General features: G+C 40.5%; 1 protein-coding gene and 1 pseudogene across 6 annotated transcripts in view; one reads left to right on the top strand and one right to left on the bottom strand.

Annotated features, from left to right (window-relative positions):
• LOC145492976 (rho guanine nucleotide exchange factor 11-like) overlaps nucleotides 1–10,300 on the top strand; it is a 69,470-nt gene extending 59,170 nt beyond the window's left edge. For 5 of the 6 annotated variants that reach the window (XM_081472355.1, XM_081472356.1, XM_081472358.1 and 2 more), the window contains 13 exons: nucleotides 443–927; nucleotides 1,658–1,916; nucleotides 2,564–2,637; nucleotides 2,836–2,871; nucleotides 3,162–3,193; nucleotides 3,328–3,356; nucleotides 3,719–3,831; nucleotides 4,363–4,416; nucleotides 4,524–4,558; nucleotides 5,046–5,224; nucleotides 5,668–5,720; nucleotides 6,282–6,332; nucleotides 8,832–10,300. In XM_081472355.1, coding sequence (XP_081328481.1) covers nucleotides 443–927; nucleotides 1,658–1,916; nucleotides 2,564–2,637; nucleotides 2,836–2,871; nucleotides 3,162–3,193; nucleotides 3,328–3,356; nucleotides 3,719–3,831; nucleotides 4,363–4,416; nucleotides 4,524–4,558; nucleotides 5,046–5,224; nucleotides 5,668–5,720; nucleotides 6,282–6,332; nucleotides 8,832–8,987 — 1,556 coding nt within the window. In that variant the 3' untranslated portion in view covers nucleotides 8,988–10,300. Of the gene's footprint in view, nucleotides 1–442; nucleotides 928–1,657; nucleotides 1,917–2,563; nucleotides 2,638–2,835; nucleotides 2,872–3,161; nucleotides 3,194–3,327; nucleotides 3,357–3,718; nucleotides 3,832–4,362; nucleotides 4,417–4,523; nucleotides 4,559–5,045; nucleotides 5,225–5,667; nucleotides 5,721–6,281; nucleotides 6,333–7,594; nucleotides 7,652–8,831 lie in introns of all 6 variants that reach the window. The other variant, XM_081472360.1, reaches the window with a different exon arrangement.
• Nucleotides 10,301–12,103: 1,803 nt separating this feature from the next.
• LOC145493135 (uncharacterized) lies at nucleotides 12,104–12,812 on the bottom strand (annotated as a pseudogene).
• Between the last annotated feature and the right edge of the window lie 3,731 nt (nucleotides 12,813–16,543).

Here is a 16,543-nt window from a genome sequence, read left to right as displayed (position 1 = left end):
TTTATACAATATTCATTAAATTGTTAATGGTTTTAACTTTATGTAGCTGAGGTATATTTTATTGTGTAAATAGTGTCTACAATTAGTTTTTTTAAGCTAAATACTATTGACACATTAATAAAGTCTTTCATTCATTCATTCAATAGTTTCCAAACCTCAGAAAATAAGATGTGAAGGGCTAAGAGCTGCAGTATGGGCTAACATTGCCTCACATTGTTATGCATGAGATTAACATGGTGTGAAATAATATTGACAAACTAACGAACCAGCTCCAGCTTTGTTATTGGTGGTATCGGTGACTTTCACCTGATATAGTTTATCAGGTTAATGGAATACTGCAGCTAAGGCAAGCTTTCAGATCATACTAGACGTGCTCTAAAGAAACACATTTGTAACAGTATCAGGTTTGCTAATTATATGCACAATTTGATTGTTTCAACAGAACGAGGCCGTCGTTTTGCGGTATCAGTAGGTGGCCCTCGCTCAGCCATGGATGTGGGTGACCTAACTGAATTACCCAATATGAGAGTAAACAGTTCTCCTAAGGAAGAGGAACCTGTAAAGGAAGAAAAGCAGACTGAAGGGGACTTTAAGGCAGAGGAGGAGGACACAACAAAAGAAACTGATGCAGATGATGAGTCAGATGCAGCTGATGATGAAGAACGTGCTCAGGACCAGAATGATGACGATGAGGATGAAGAAACAGAGAGCGAGGCACCGACTGTACAGGAAGAAGTAGCGGTCCCTACAATAATTGAGCCTACTGTTGAACAGGAGTCTCAAGTTGAATCTGAGTCTGAACCTGAGTCTGAATTAGAAACAGAGACTGAGGTAACAGAGAAGGAGGAGGTTAAAGAAGAGGTGGAAATACAGAGCGAATCACCAGCTAAGCTGGAATCCAGTCCACCCAGTGATTCAGAAACTGAAGTAAGTGTAGTTACAGAGGGATAGATGGACCTCAAACAGACCGACTTAATTTGACCAATGACTGCTAACAAACTTTACACAAGTCTTACAGCCAATGCCATCATGGTTAAACTGGTTCAATCACTTTCAACAGCCCAGACTTATAACACCATCGACTGACGAATACTATTCACTTGACTCTGAAGATGACTTCCACTCAGGTTGTCGACAGGTCAGTCACCAACAACAGTTCTTTTCAGAACTATCCTCACCTGGATGATCACGCTATACGGACCCACTGATACTCCTGGGTTCAAACCATTCACTATGTTAAGTGTAGTTACGCCATGGACATTTCTCAAAACAAGCTATGATTTGCCTTAATTTGGCTAAGAGGAGACAGGAATCTGACCTGTAATATAGTTCTTATGCAGTGTTACCTATTTTTGACAACAATGTACTTACTGAGAGTGTAGAATACAGCGCTGTGCGAAAGAAATTAAACCTATATGTAAGACCTTTTCTATTTCGGAGACTAAATGCTACCCGTATTGTCAAACCGTGGAGTTTGATTCCTCTGTGTTATGTAACCTCCAAAAAGCAAGTCTTTTACTCTCTGTTTTCATACACCTGATATTGGTAAACAGTAATTCTGAATCGAAAACAAGTTTTTAAGACTGGAAAACAACGAAGACCTAATCACGGTATGCTGGACGTTATATTTATTTATGTGATTTTCTCTTTGTTACAGGTTCTGTCAGCAGAGGACAGTGAAGCCCCAGGCTCTTCACCTCTGAACAGAGCAGCTCTGGCCCAGCTAACCAATGAGGAGAGTGTGGACGAGAGATCTCCTTCGTTAGAGCGTAACCGGAACAGCATGACATCCGAATCATCGTCAAGTTCATCTAATGACACATTAAAGATGAGAGGAAGCTATGTACACATGTCCGCAGATGAACAAGATGACGCTTTGAGTGGCCATTCATCTCGCTCATCAGTCACGCTACTTGGTATGTACACAGTCAGTTGTCTGAAGAAGAACAAGGACAGACTTACAAGACGAAATGAACAGCGATCGTGAAATTTTTAACAGATACATTCCATGTTGCCGTGCGTCTATTCAGTAATAGGTTACAGAAGACGACACAATTTGGTAAGAACATCGTGACAAACTCGGCCATCACCTCGTGGCCACTTTTTCGTTCTTACCACATTTTGACGTCATCTGTGATCTATTAAACAATTAGATTATGAGCTCGAGATTTCTATCGCGTGATAGTTGACGAGGGCTGCGCCCTCGTCAACTATTACGCATAGAAATAAAACTTATTCTAAATCCTCTTCACAGACACTTCGAAAACGCCAAGAAGCGGCCGTCATTTTGTTAACAAGCGCACACTGCTACGCTACTCACTATCTATCACAGAATAGATAATGAGTAGTGTAGCCAATCGGAGAGCAGTATTCGTGATAGAACGCTAATAGATTTATACTAATACTGGACAGACACACATGTAACCTATTTGTTAACTGCAAACCAATGAAACGAACTTGTTAGTTGACTAACATATTGACTGACTTCGTGGTTAACACTAAACAATGTGCGTTAAACAGGAAGATTTGTTTCTGTTGATGTTTGACGTCTTTTTTGTTGTAGAGTTATTGAGATCAAAGGATAACGACCTTCGCAAGATTCTGGATGAAAAATCAAAACTGGTTGCTGAACTAAGGGTAAAAATACAGTTGCATGTATTTTATTGAGCTGCAGTCAAAACTGTCATTAATAGCATCTTTCCTGAGCACGTTCTTGTGGTAACTACCTGTATGTTTGGCAAAAGCCATGCTGATAACTGAGAACACTGACAGATCACTGTGTATAACTGTGTATCGCCCAGTTTGCCAAATTAATCATGTACGTTGTGTTTGTAGGGATCAAACATGACAGTAGGAGCCTCCACTAGTGAGGTAAGTTTTTGCAGACGCACTTTTCAAGTAATATGAACTGATGTTGAGAGAGGGCCAGATGGAGATTTTTTTGTTATAATCCGGCCGATGCTGTGCAGAATGACAGAGATGATGTTTACCAACTGTTCAAACTCAGTGATGTACACGAGACATGCTAATTTGTGCAAGCGAAATGTAAAAGCTCATGGCCTTGAACGGAAATGCATGATGCAACGCGATAAGAATTTATCAGTTGATTATTTGTCATCTGATATTCTCCGCTAATGTTTTGTTGTCTTCTTTACTTTCAGAGTCATGTTAACGGCGATTCAGTAGAGGCTAGGTATGATTATTTTGTACCTACTACGCACCTATAGCAAAGAAACCACTGTGATGATTACTCTCTGGTTTCATTTTATTGTTTTTATGCCCAGGTTTTGTGTTATATTCTAATGTAAACGTTTGTTTACTTTGTAGAGACTTAATTTTGGCAGCAATTCTTCAAGGTAAGTATCCCAGCATTTATGAAGGTTTCAATAACTTAGTATTTCAGCACAGTTTAAGATTTTTTAAAGAAATTCACAGTCACTTATCAGTCACTTGGTTTAGTTCTTTCGTTGGATGTTTTTGTGCCTTGCAACATGATCCCAAACTGACACTTTTACGTGAAGGTTTATCCCAATTAAATTATTCACGCGAATTTTCTCAATCATGGTTTCTGCTTAACTAAGTACCCCGTTCTTAGTTTGTCGGGATCAGGGCTTTCTCTGTCTTAAGTCTGTATTTACGTTTACTCACTGACTGACGCAAACCCAGCTGTGATTCTGAGTCATTCTCTTACTTATGGGCATTTTTCTTGTCGTTTTAGCGAATCGTTTAACAGTCGCTGTGAGTGATGTGTTGAACCCGAACATAGACGACATGTCTCGTGGAGTGGGGTCGCTGGGATATGGTACAACTCAAGGCGACTTCTCTCCTCAGGTTAGTCTACGTCTGCGTGTTATTGCGTCAAACTGTTATTGAGCTTTCTTGCAAAAGAAACGGGCGCAGAAATATCTGCTGATAAGTACCCCTGTTGCCTCATTAGCATAAGGCTGCGGGTTGGAAAGGTATCTTGATGGATACTATTTCACTTCAAGCATTTCAATTTTTTTTGTCAAATTTGTTGTTTGGTGAGACTTTTAGCTCATGGGGTGTAATATTGAATGAGATATTCCGGGCTTTCAAAAGCAACTGGGCTATAAATGGTAACACTTGGAGTGTTTACATCCGCTTCACACAAAACGCCTTAAATACATTGAGCTCAGATTTCTCGGAACAGTTGATTCTGGCATCCACTTACAGAATCAGAGTTAATATATCTGTAGGTTTATCAGAGAGTGAAGTACTGAAAAAAGTATAGAAATGCATTACCTTGCCAGACAATGTTGCGTCAATGCTCTACTGAGCTCTGAAGCTGCTAGAAGTGCTGGCTGGTAGCGATACTAACAGATTGTTTCTGTTCTGTTACAGCAACAACTCGTTTCGTCAACGTCTGTTCTGAATGAACAGCTTACGACGTTACTTGTAAGTAAATTTTGTAGCTACAGTATAAAAGAATGCAATTCTTGTGTTTTTATATTGATTACACGACCAATACGAAAGAAATGCTCAACCTCTCTGTTCTGTTTTAGGGAGTCATCACAGAGCGAGATATGGCGAGAGAAAGGTAAATGTCAACCTTTTCATTTGTTCACAATTGCCAGACGTCATATACATGGTCTGGGGCTAGTGGTGGAGTGGTAGTGTATCCTGAATTTTATTTAAAGAATAGCAACAAAACATTCTGCCCATTTAAGCATTTCAGCTTATTTTGGATGGTGAAATTAAAGTGTGTCAAACAACGCCAGAAAAGTAACATTCTAAACCAAGTTCTAAACCATTTTCCTCCCTGTTTATTGTTCCAGTGACTGGTCTACGTAAACGTGTGGTACTTACGAAAGAGAAAGTATTCTCGGTTTTTCTATCGAGTGGAAGGGATATTACTCGCTTCTGAGTTTGATTATAGACATTTAAATGTTCTTTGCTGGCGCCATCATTACGCTTAGAGTTTGAGCTGGTTTATAAATGCCCTTATCAAGTAATTTAACGACGGGTTTCAGCGAATGATTTCTTCTAGGGTGTTTTCTGAAGCTTTTTATTGTGTGGTTTGTTAGGTTACGATGTGACCTTCAGTACGCCAACTCTCAAATCCAGCGCTTGAAACAGGGACGGTCATCATCTCGCCGCACCAGAGAACTTCCTGCTTCCCAGTTCTCTGTTAATGACGATCATTTCTCATTCTCGGATTCCCCTCGGCCCAGTTCTCCGACCTCTACCGTCGATTTAGATTCAGGTTAGTGTAAAGCAGGCCACACTGATCGAAATTTTGAAGCTCTTTCAAGTGTTTACAGAGGCGCTTTAACACCTTTGAGTCTAAGGGCTGAAAGAACATCAGATGTCTATTTACAGTCTAAAAAGTTATCAAAGGGAGAATTTTACGTAAATAAACTCTTATTCAGTGATACTGCAATAAATTATCGGGACAGAAATTCAAACACACGTATAGTAACTATTAACGATAATTTTATTTTAATCATGGAACTAATAGGGGTACAAGAAGATCTTAGCTTTTCACTCAGAGCTTTTCATGATGTCTTTGTCATTTGTGTTTCAAATTACTTATTAGTTATTCATCCTCGTTCTCTTCTACGAATAATGTAACTAGTTTGGTTTGGATGCTCGAAAGTAATTCAGCAGTTATTGTCAGCTTTTTATGCTGTTTGTTTTTCTGAACAGATTACGCTCGTTTATCGGAGACAAGTGATTATTTAGCCTCTGAGGACAATATGGTACGATGCAGATTGTGATTGTTTCTCTGTGTAACCGCTGTATAGACCACTTTTTTCTTCATTGTAGTGTTCCTTTAATTATCCACGTGTCATTGATTGTTTACTCTCCGATATTTATATATCCCAAAGATTCTTTTTATAGCAGTATTAAGGATTACGGTGATGGCATGCTATAAGAGAGGATGAAGTGTGCGGAGGTTAATTCCCTATATAGGCCTTATTCTGAAGGTAATCCCCCTCAAGTTATTTTTGGATATGGTACCCAGTTCTGCCGTGAGTAAAGTTACCTCGCTGCATGGAAATATTTACGGAGGATGAAAATGTCTACGTGAGTAAATTCTGTGTCACAGGCCGGGATGGCTATACTAGACCTTCTGACAGGGATTACATGGGAATAAGGCCTATATGGGGAATTACCCTTCACCCTTCCTTGTATGCCATTGTTGTCAGAGACCTTCAGTCGTGTATCAGTGGGTTTCGTGCAGGATGTAGAGTTTGCTGTGACTTGAAGCGCTGTGAACTTCGTCTTTTACTGACGTTTTTGTTTGCTTATGTACACAGGAGTCGGTTGGGCGTCCTTCATCGTTTTCAGGGTATCGATCCAGAAGCTTGGTAAGTGTTTGAATATTTGGTTATCCAATTATGTGCTCTTGTAGGCTAATGGATATATATATAATTTACATCCTTTTGTTGTTGTTTCTGCTGCTGCTACTGTGCTCTATAACTTGGTTTTCTCATGTTTGTCTTGTTTGTCTTTTCGTTGTGTATTTAAGTGGTGGTCGAGTGTCGAGTTGTGAGACGTTGTTTGTTTATGAGTTATTATCATGGTAGTCATTGACTTGTTTTAGTTTTATTTTTGTTGTTTTATTATCTGCGCATGGTAATGAACATTTCCATGGCGACTAAAAGGTGTATCTGCCTTTAATCTGTTCGAGTTGTTATCTAGAGAAACATTTAAAAGGTGTTGCAGAGCCTTAAAGTTTAGCTATGATTATACTTAAATTGTTTGTTGGTTTTTTTTTCTTGTTTAAGATATTACAAAGTTTTGTTTTTCATTTAAACAAGTTAAGAATTGCTTTTTGATAAAAATTGATGGTAATTTATAAGCTTCGTCAGGTTTAAGGTGACGTCACACTCGCCGAAGCTTATTGTAAGTGTTTGGTAAAATGACCAATACACGTTCACTTCCAGGTTGCGCAATATATCTTATTCATGATTAGGTCAGATGTTCAAAATTTACCCCAAGCTTCCAGAACGGGTTATTGCTTTCAGTGCTTTGGCACCTCCACTCTAGTTTCATTTGGGGAAAGTTATTTGTCTTTGCTACTTTGGAAATTTGTTGAAGAGAACATCACAAGTTTGCATTTCTCTCACTACGAAGCGAATCCGAGCCTGGGGGTACAGCAGAACTGCGTTAGCGCTGTCTTTGGCCAATTTTCACACGTCAGTCGCACGAGAAAACGCTGTAACGGGCCAAGTGTTCCATACCGCCGGAAATTCTGCGATGTCGGTTTCAGTACCATAAAACAATAAGGACTATTTGTACTACTTCCTGTAAGGGATTCAAGGCCATCAAAGTATCCGCCTTCAGCGTGAAGCAAGACGTTATTGCAGTCTTGGATCGAGTCTCATTTTGAATATGAAGTCGTGTTACGTGTGGATTTTCGGCGATGTGACGTCACTACTTCACCAAGACTGAAATAAACTCAACATGACACAAGTAACGTTAAACGTGTGTGACGTTATTGATAGCTTTAAACACACACATTAACTAACGCACAAATGCGTGAGTTGTTTCTCCTTGGTAGTGTTGAGTAACTCCCTCCATCCCCACATTCTAACCAGTAACTGAAGCTTATTTAATTTTACTTAAGATGCTAACAAATCCAGAACTCGCAATTGGCACCGAATGCTACGACGTATAGCACGTGGTAAGTCATTCGGTTTTCTTGTGCATCTCATAAACAGCTAGACTTAAAACTTACAACTCCCTACTATAGATTAGGTCAAGTCAAATCATCTTCTTGACTCAAACGTCTAGCGTTTGTGTCGTCTTCCTGTTTGGTCGGAGAGACAGGCGCGACTACAGGACTGTTTATCGGCTGGTGCAGGCGATGAGGGAATATCGTGTGGGCAGCCAGTGTTGAACAAGATGTACGGCGAATTTCGCTGAGTTAAACTTTTGCTATCGACTTGACAAGTTTTGCTACTTGAACCGGCAAAGCATCGGTCGTGTTGTCGCACCTGTTGAAAATTTCATGACAGTTTCATTCACAGCCGTTTGGTGGATTGTTACAGAGCGTTTCTCACTTATTGGCTGGATGTGAGAACAGTTGTGTGACGATTTGTAGAACGTTTGAGAGAGAAGCTAACAGGCGTAGGGAGTTTTTAATGTACTCGGTAAATAAGGAATTTGTGCATGACACTTGTCGCTTGTTGCACTGCAAATAAATTAAATAAGCTATTGTAAACTTAAAATGCACTGTGAAGATAAATAAATGCGCACTTAGACAATCAGCACTTAAAAGTTAACATGTTTACCCTTCCTTGTGTTGTGTTGCACCTTTTGTCTTTTTATTTTGTATTTAAAAAAAAGAGAAGGAAAAAATAAACAGTTGTAACCAATTGTAGCCAGTGATTCAAGAGCTGATGCTGGGAGAAGGCACTTTGTTGTCGTTTTCAGTCCATTGTGACTCGGCAATCATTGTTGTGCTGTCTTTCCCTGTGTTGTTGTTTTCACTCTGGCCTCGGATGATATAAAGCCGACACTTTCACCTGATTGCAAGTGTAACATGGCTGACTTGACTGCAATTTTGGCGGAAAATAACACGTCATTTTAGCGTGGTTGATATAATGATGTCTTGAAAACCATGTCCTGCTATCACTTAGCTAACTAGAATCTCCTTTACTTTAGCCAGAGGCTATAATTTATTACTGATCAGAATCTGTTCTTCACTTAAGTTGAATAATTGATCAGACACAACGTACGAGAAGTCTTCAACAATACACGAGTAACTGACAAAATTTCTTTCAGCTAGCACCATAAGTAAAGCGGTAAGGTAATCTTGCATGTTTTCGTGAAAGCAATCCTGACTGTACTCTTGTTTCCAGGCCTCCAGTGGGTACCGTTCCTCTACGGCTTCCTCGCGACACGCGTGGCGTTCACGTGATGAATCTACAACGCAATTTCGCCGAGGCGGCCGTTCCAATAACACGGCCTACTGGAGCGACGATGGTGCGGAATACGAGTCACAATCACAAATATAGTTCAGGGTCACTCGCCTCTGCTGCTGTAGCTCAAGTATAACAAGCGGGAACCACGCACAGGTCGCCTTGTGAGAAATCATAATGATACAGCTGTTAGACTTGTGACAACAAGCGCAGTTTTTCATTGTGGTGGACACATTAATGGACTGCGTCTTCAATCACCACAGAGACATGCAGCGGTATATTTTCTATAGCGTCCGAACAATTTAACGTCGCATTTTCAATTGTCACAGCCTCGAGTAAGCACAAAAGTGTTCAGTCTTCAAGTTTATACCAACTAGTTTAGGAACGTCGATTTTAAGTCTAGTAACATTTCTTTTAAGACATAATTTTAAGTTGTAGCAAGTAGCCTTTGTAGTGTAGTTTTATTTAAATTCTTAATTTCTGATTAATTGTATCGCACATGCAGGTCATGAGGACAACAGCTGATCAGATGGTACTCTTAAGTTCTTTACTAGTTCTGTAAGAAATACGTTACCAGTAGATTGGAGAATTATAGCATGTTGACATCAGTACAGAGAAACCATGTTGGCAAACGGTAGCAAAACGCAACGCATTTGTTGTTGTGTACAGAATTTTAAATTCGTTTATCTTGGATCGACAAAGAACTGTCAGGGCCGCTTCATGTGTGCTTCAATTGGCTCGAGTTCTTACAGCCTAGGCAAGTGTTGTATTTGTTTTACTAAGAACCGTCTTTGTTCCGTGGTACATAAAGTAACAGTAATTTGTCTAACGTGCTGAATTTGCCCAGAATTTGACATGTGCACTGGGTTTGATTATGAGCAAATTGTCAACGATCAAATGAAGACGTTTCTAGAGCCTTAGTCTGAATTCCTGGTATTAGAATTACCCAGCTGCTGCTGCTGCTAGATTTTAAGTTCAAATTAAGCTACACTGCTGTGTGGTCTCTTGTTATTATTTCCAGGCGAATCCCTAACTGCTATTCGATAATCTCGCTAAAGTTGTCGTCGCAATTAATTCTAGTGTTTTACTGTTTATATAAACAGCTTAGCAGGCGTTTTCCCAGAACTCTTCAAGATTTAAAGGAGCCTGTGACGTAGGTTATTGTTGCTTTGCACGGGTTAACCAAATGATTTTAGTCTTCTTTGTAATGTACAGATGTAGTATTTTAGATCGAGCCATCGTAGATAGGACATTTTATCCGGTTAAAATGGAGATTGTATATACGGTATTATTGTCCCAGGTTCTCAGTAAGGATATTCTCTATTATTAAATGCAAATGAGCCGGGTAGTTTAGCTAATTAAACATACAATAAAAGCAAGAGCTTTTTAGTTGTCTGACTTCCTTTTTTGTCCAGTGTCCTTTATTGTTTTTAATAGTACTGGGCGCGACAGTGCAAAGTTGAAACACATCTTCACCATTAGAATTTTAGTGGAAAAGCTCTGGAGTCGGTCACGCTTTTTGAATCTACGGCCGGAGGGCCGTAGATTCCATGTCATCGAGCGTGTCCGTTAACCAAAATCGTGTAACAAAAAAATATTCATACTTAATCAAACTTCGGGTGTGCGAAGATCGCTTCCCGATCAATGCCCGAATGACCGACTGTACGATTGAGAGGAACAAAATATGTGAAGATTAATCACGATTGATTTGTCGGTAGACTTTCGGTTAGTCAAACCTGTTAATGTTCGTAATAGGGAGTGGCTTGTCAAAACGGAGAAAAAAAAAATGCGAATTCACTAGCAGAAGCACAGCGTTTACGGAGCATTATCAATGACTACGATCTCTAACTGCTGACCGTAAGTATGACATTGTAGACTCGTTTTCCCACGCTCTTCGAAGTGACGTAAATTAGGGAATAGACGAAGTTTTCTATTTTTTGTTATAAACAGGTAAAGCTATCAGCGAATGTGCCAAAACATTGTTCACGAATGACCTTGCATGATTCTGAGTAGTTGGTGGGTGGGTGGGTGGGTGGGTGTGTCTGTCTGTATGTGTGTATGTATGTATGTATGTATATATATATTTATTATATATATCAATCAAAACTCAACAGGAGAATAGCTGAGTTTACAGGTAGATCTACTTTAAGGATAAGACCCCAGTAGCAAAGTCTGAAGTAAACAATGGTTTACAGTAAAATGTTCTGAAAATTGAAGCAGAAGACCAGTCGGCCATTGACATGATAGTCGACAGCGGGACAAATGCCTTGGCAGCTGCTGTCGTAGATGCAGCACGCACAGAGTGAGCTTTAAAAATTTGACTATTCCTGTTGCACTTACAAAGGTTCGTAGCTAACGCCCCAATGTTGTAGAAGTGACCGGTTTGTGGGGGCGTTTAAATGAAATAAACCACTTATCAGGAAGATAAGACAGGATAACGGGTCGAACGTTCCTGGATAATTTTAGACATTGTCTAAAGCAATCTACGGGATAGAGCTTCTTGTCTTTATCAAAGCGGGCAAAAAATGCTTCCGCTGGTTTATCTGCACTGCCAGTTTTTCTAGGGACGGTGAGTTTGAAAGACATCCCTTCTGGAAGGACGCTGCAATGTCTGAGATCCAGGGAAGCCAAGGCGGAAATCCGTTCAGGACAGGTTAATGCAAACAGGGTGACTAACTTCATATTGAGATAGCTTTAAGTGAAAGGGTGCTGTTTTTCCCAAAGAAATCATGTATTTAATCATAACATAAACATTCTAGGTATAGGAAGACCTGGGCTTTGGAGGACGTTTATTGAGAGCTCCTTTAAGGAATCTAGTAACGTATGGATGCTGACCCACTGAAAAAATCGTCTATCTTTGGATGAGTTGACGAAATAGCAGAACGAAGGACGTTAAGTGATCGGTATGCTAAGCCTTCGTTAAAGAGTTCTGTTGAGAAAATTAGAATGTCACTTATAGATGACGAAAGAGGATCAATTTGCCGTCCAGAGATACGACGAGGTGGAGGTACGAGTAGCTGCGATGAGTAGATCGACAACGTTTGCTGCAATGCCCTCAGCTTGGAAACGTTGGTGGAGATGTGAAACACGGTCAAGTGAAGGCCAGGATTCATTGGATGAACTCGGTTCAGGTCGGTCGGGTCCGTTAAGAGGGTTGGACCGTTCGGTAGCAACACTGGCTGAGATATTAGAAGTCTCAGCAGAACCGGCCATCAGGGCTGGGCTTGCCAAACTGGAGCAACGAGAATTAGATCCGTTTGGTCGATTGTTACCTTCGTCAGGGTTTTGGATATCAGATTGAAAGGGGGGAAGGCATAGCCCCGTAGAGGAGTCCAGGTTATCGTAAAGCCGTCTGTGTGGATGGTTCACAGGTCGGGTCTCCAACTGATGTAATCCGCGAGTTGGTTGGTTAGACGACTCGCAAGCAGATCCTCTGACAATTCAGCAGAAAAGGTTGAATAATTGTTGTGACCAACTTCCACTCGCTCATGTCCTTGAATTCTCTGGACTCCTTGTTCGCTGAGAAGTTGTCTCTTCCTGGGATGTGAGAAGCCATAACAAGGATGTCTTTTTCCTGACACCAATCCCACATCTCTAAAGCCAGAGTCATAAGTTGGGGGAACGTGTACCCCCATTGTTCTTGATGTAAGCGATGGTGGTCGTGTTGTCTAGCTGGAGAGATACGGTTACGTGAGACTTACCTTTGAGAAAGGTTTTTCAGTAAAGCCAAAAAAGGACGCCTTTAACTCTAGATAATTGATGTGTAGGAGACTCTTTGTGACCATCTGCCATTGGTCTGAAGGGATTGATGAACTGCACCCTAACCTTTCTTGCATTGAGGGTGTGTTTAAACCACCAAGCAAGTTCTACTCTTGCACTCGGTGACAGGGCAATCAAAGCGTCGTAAGATTCCTGGTTCATTTGTAGGCCCCTTATCAGATCTGACCGCTAGTGACGAAAGTGTAGTGGAGCTCGCCAAATGGTTGGTCTGGAGGACTCTAACAGGCCTATTAAACTTGCTAGGTTTCGCAATTTGATACTTTGAGAAACCAGCAGACTGCGACAACAGTGTAGAATTTTGTTGGCCTTTTCTGCCGGGAGTGATATCATGCATATTGAGTCGATTTGGAAACCCAGGAAGGTTATCACTTGTGTTGGAATCAGTAAAGATTTCTTGAGGTTTATTGTAAAACCTAGAGACTGAAGGAGAGTCACTATCAGCAGAGTATTTTTCACAGCTTCCTCCATTGTTGCAGCCAAAAGAAGAAAGTCGTCCAGGTAAAAAGGACTCGAATGGCCTTCCTCCTCAGGAATGTGGCAGCAGGTTTTAGAACTTTCGTAAAAATTCTGGGGGCTGAACACGGACCGAAGGGAAGAGCTTTGAACTGGTAACATGTTCCCTTCCAAAAGAAGCGAAGGAACTCTCGGGAAGACTCGTGAACAGGTACAGAAAGGTAAGCATCTTTTAAATCTATATATATTTGTCATGAAATTTCTGGTAAAAGCAACGTCTTTAGGCAACTGAGGTTTTCCATCTGGAAATGCTCGTTTACAATGAACTTGTTCAAAGAACGTAGGTCTATCATCAGACGCAAGAAACAGGCAGTTGTAAAAAACCGTCTCTGGTAAAAGGGGTCTTCTGTATGGCCCCTTATTGCAATAACTCGTTCACTTCCTGGGATATTAGGAGTGCCTCCAGACCCGATGTTTGGATAAATGGTGGAGACTTTTGAAAAGGAGTTTTGAGGAAACTTATCTTGTAACCTGAAACAAATGAGGGAATCTGTGGATCCGATGTTAGGGTTCTCCAAGACACTATGCACTCTGAGAGCCTGGCTGAAGTCCCTTCTGGGGAGGGGGACGAAAAAGCCCGTTTTTTGAATGAGGCCCTTGGTAATTTGACTGAGATTTAGAAGGGTTTGAATACCCATTGGATTGATACTTGTTAAAGGTGTCTCCCCGATGTCTGCTTTGGGACTGGAAACTATTACTACGTCTGGAAAAGGATTTTCCTGTAGTCTGTGCTAACTTTTTCGTGATACCCCCTGTCAACTCGGCCTGTTTTGAGGCCAAGGAGGGGAAATCATCTCCAAATAGCCATGACTTTGCATTAGGCAGTGGTAGTTCCGCGAGGTTTGGCCTTGAACGGTTTATGGCTGCAAGGACTGTCTGTCGTCAGCATAGACAGCTGAGCATTGGCTGAGCGTAAAAGTCAAAGAGCTTGTTCAAAAGCTATTTTAATTTCCTCATAAGGTGGAGCTGAATCATTTTCGATACAATCATGAAGGTCACAAAGTGGGTCTGTGACAATTAAGAAAGCACACTGAACATTAAACATTTCCTTATCCCTTTCTTATACAAACTTTTTCACTTTAAATTGTTGATCGAGTTTTGGAGCAGAGAGTGCATCCACTTCAGGAGTTGCCCAGTCATCCAAAATAACAAGAGATTTCTGGTAAGATAAAAGATAATTTTCTCCGAAAATTGGTATCCGGAAACTTGGAGAAAGAAGCTCATGGTTTCCGGGAGGTTGACTTGGCAACTGGGTCGAACAGCCCATGATCATCACTAGATTTCGTTGAGTTTTCAGCGTCGTCAGATGTCTTAATAGACTCTGTTGGTGCCTTAGTAAGCACTACGGGTGCCTGAATAGGTTCTACGGGGGCCCCAACGGGCGTAGTAGCAGTCTTCAAAGACACTTCGGTAGCCAAAGATTCGCTAATCTCCAAGCCTGACCATAGTTAATAGAGGGAAGTGGTTAGGAAGGCCGGTAAACATCAAAAAAGCAAACAAACAGGCTAAGATTTATGTTAGAAGGCTCTTGACCCTGCACATCTTTTGTTTTTTGCTCATTGACTATGCATGAATTACGTAATCGCAATGTTTCCACTGGTTAGTTGCATGAGCAGACGTAACCATCTTTTGTATTTTGCCAAGTTCTGTGCAGGGTCAACCCCCAAAATAGCAAACAAAAACATACAACAAAGAACTTTGCAAAGTTTCCTAACCATTTCCCTCAATTAACTATGGCCTGACGTTTCATCACAGGCGGCCCAAGCGCGAGATGAGAGGAAACAAGAAGATCTGTTAGATCTTATAACCGCGCTTTTTAAATGTGACTGTTTTCTTAGCACTACAGTCGCAATGCAGTGCACATTCCAAAGCAGTCCTTGATGATTTCGGTAGACACCATATCACTTGATCAACACAAACTGTATTCTTGCACCAGCAGTCGTAGCCGTTGTGAAATCTCCGATGACGTAATGGTCTTAATCTGGAACTTTCTTCGGGATATGTATGGGCATGAAGATACGAACAATATTAACGACAGCTTTCTTTCTTAAAGGTCACAATTAAATTTAATTGTTTTTTCCCCTTGAGTAAAGGGCTAGCAAAGAAGTCACACGAGTCTCATAATTCAAGAATTGCGTTATCCACGGCTACCTTTATTACGGTGGTTATTTCCCTATCAATGACGTAATCCTTGCTTGCATGTTCTGACAAGGAGATCTGTTTGATCTTATAACCGCGCTTTTAAAGTTTATCTGTTTTCTTAGCACTACAGTTGCAACTCAGTGCACATTCCAAAGTAATCCTTGATGATTCATTGATTACTCTAGACACAACATCACTTGAGCAACACAAACTGTACTATTGCATCATCAGTCGTAGCCGTTGTGAAATCTACGATGACGTAATAGTCTTAATCTGGAACTTTCTTCGGGATATGTATGGGCATGAACGATATGAACGATACGACAATAAGACTGTATTAACAACAGCTTTCTTTTTTAAAAGTCATGATTAAATTTAATAGGTGTTTTCAACGAGTAAAGGGCGAGCAAAGTAGTCACACGAGTCACGTAATTTAAGAATTGCGTTATCCATGGCTATCTTTAGTACGGTGGTTATTTCCCTACCAATGACGTAATTCTTGCACGTTCTGACACATTCTTTGCTTGGCTTGCAAATATTTATTAATTTTCCTTCCGATCTATGAACTCGCTGCGATGAAACAGCCAAAGAATCTACATCATTTGCCTAAAACCACAAGAAATACTTGCAAAATTGCAAATAAATTAATGACCGTCGCTTCTCGCGAAATAAACTTGCAAAGTAAACACGATCTTATTTGTCACGTAGCGAAAGCGAAAGCTGCAACGTCAACGCATTCCATGGCTGACGTAATACCTTTTTTTAGCGTATTTACTATTCCCTTTTAATCCAACGCCTTGATAAAACCAAAAGAAATATAGTTTACTCACAACAAAGAAAAAAATATCCGCAATATTGTCCGTGTATTAGTGTTTTAACAGCTTCTGACGGAAACACATTACACGTTGCGTGACTCAAAATTTGGCTGAGAGGAAGTTTGGGTCTGGTCACCGACAAAACTAAAAAAATAATAATAAACAAGAAGATCTGTTAGATCTTATAACCGCGCTTTTAAAATTTAACTGTTTGCTTAGCACTACCGTCGGAACGGAGTGCACATTCCAAAGTAGTCATTGATGATTCTTTTCTTACTGTAGACATCACATTACTTGATCAACACAAACTGTATTATTGCACTATCAGTGGTAGCCATTGACAAATCTCCGATGACCTAATGGTCTTAATCTTTGTAGAACTTTCTTCGGGATATGTATGGG

Source organism: Orbicella franksi, chromosome 7, assembly GCF_964199315.1.
Source record: "Orbicella franksi chromosome 7, jaOrbFran1.1, whole genome shotgun sequence".
NCBI lineage: Eukaryota > Metazoa > Cnidaria > Anthozoa > Scleractinia > Merulinidae > Orbicella > Orbicella franksi.
Note: the sequence above shows the minus strand (reverse complement) of the source record. Positions and strands in the feature narration are given on the sequence as shown.